Below are 1,813 nucleotides of genomic sequence, written 5' to 3' on the forward strand. Positions count from 1 at the left end.
AGTCCATTATTGGTTGAGTTTATGACCTCTGAGTCCATTATTGGTTGTTGCTTCAAAGGCTTCTGTGTGAATCTTCTCTATTTTACAATCACACGTCAGTACACGAGGCCGTTTAATTCAGGATATTTATACACTTTTCATGAAGTATCAAGTTATTGTCTGGACAGACACATTTTGTGAAAAAAGATCACTACATTTAGAATAAAATTTTTTTTAATTTACACGCAACTTCAAAATCAGCTTTTATTTGATTGTCCAAGGAGCAACATTCACACACACTGAATATGAATGTACTTTTACTTTATATAGCGAGTAACTTCTCTCATTCAACAGTTTATCATATGCAACAAGTTAAAAACAGTATTTACACAAAGTATTTCATCATTTGTAATAGTAAAACGTATGAACTTGTGCATAACATTATTTTCAAACAATCGTCTTAATTTAAAACTTGGGCATTTGTTGGTGTGAAAACTGCTTTTCTGCCAGGTCTTTAATTTAATTTCAGACTTGTCATTCACACATGGTACATGTGTACAGGGTCCCAGAAACCTCTTGTTAACGACCCGTTTCATAAAAGAGGACCTGAACTGTGAAGAAAGTCGTCCCAGTCCCAGAGTCCAGTCGGTTCTGTTCAGAGGAACGGATCCAAACTGGTGCAGCCGGAGGATCAAGAGTTTCCACCAGTCGCTGCTCTTCCTCGCACCAGTTATCAAAATTAATTCATACTTTGGCCACATACACACATTTTTCAATAAACTACCAGGTATTAATTTTAAAATTCTTTATTTTAAAATTTGCATTAAAAAAAAAGGATATAAGTTCTGAATTTACTAAAAAACACAAATTTTCAACTGATTAATTTTTTATTTTTGCAACAATTTATCCTAACGTGTATATTTAAAAGGACTGGCACCAAACTGACACTAGACATTTACTTATAAACGAATAGTCACTGAAATAAATCAACACTTTTGTTCATTAATGACCAAACGTATCGTTTTATGTCCGAATGTGCAACGAGCCTAAAGAGGATTTATAGTAAACCACCACCTTTATCGTCTTTTGATGGTACAAGACTTCAGGTTATTGATTTGCAGATTAATCGCTTCCTGTTGTAGCAGGGACACACACACACACACACACACACACACACACACACACACACACACACACACACATACACACACACACACACACACACACACACACACACACACACACACACAAATAAATATATGCACATTTGTACACAGTTATCAGATTTTTATTGAAAGAAACCTGCAGGAACAACAAGCTATTGCTGTAACAAGCAGATGTCCTCACGTGCACCACGTGCACCAACACAAAACAGATGAACGCACATTTATTTTTCATGAAGAAGCCGTTACTGCACATTCAGTACTTTTGATAAATACACAAGTCCAAACTGTAACTTTTGTACATATTTTCAATGAAGAAGCATTTTCTGAATTAATAAATCTTCTAAAATAAAATGACTAAAGTTTTTCTGTCTTTCCAAAATGATTCACCTGAAAATTATTTTCTGGAACGTGACTGAAAGTCTACGATGCGGTCACGCACCCACACACAACCGTTGTGTTGGGCTGCAACATCTTGTTCCGCTGAACAAAACGCAAACATTGACAGGATTTATTTCCTACAACAATCAATGAGAACATGTTTATGGGTGTCAGATGTACAAACGGTCACGCTCCTCAGAGCTCCTGCACCTCCTGCACCTCCTACAGCTCCTTCACCTCCTCCAGCTCCTGCACCTCCTACAGCTCCTGCACCTCCTCCAGCTCCTGCA

At 37.1% G+C, this 1,813-nt stretch overlaps 1 protein-coding gene across 1 annotated transcript in view; it reads right to left on the reverse strand.

Moving 5' to 3' along the window:
• Positions 1–1,653: 1,653 nt before the first annotated feature.
• The window catches only part of nudt1 (nudix (nucleoside diphosphate linked moiety X)-type motif 1), a 4,065-nt gene continuing 3,905 nt past the window's right edge, over positions 1,654–1,813 (reverse strand). The window contains exon 4 of the mRNA XM_037688627.1: positions 1,654–1,660. Within this exon, the coding sequence (XP_037544555.1) occupies positions 1,654–1,660 (7 nt within the window). The remainder of the gene's footprint in view (positions 1,661–1,813) is intronic.

This window comes from Nematolebias whitei, chromosome 15 (assembly GCF_014905685.2).
Source record: "Nematolebias whitei isolate Nwh7 chromosome 15, NemWhi1, whole genome shotgun sequence".
NCBI classification, from domain to species: Eukaryota; Metazoa; Chordata; class Actinopteri; order Cyprinodontiformes; family Rivulidae; genus Nematolebias; species Nematolebias whitei.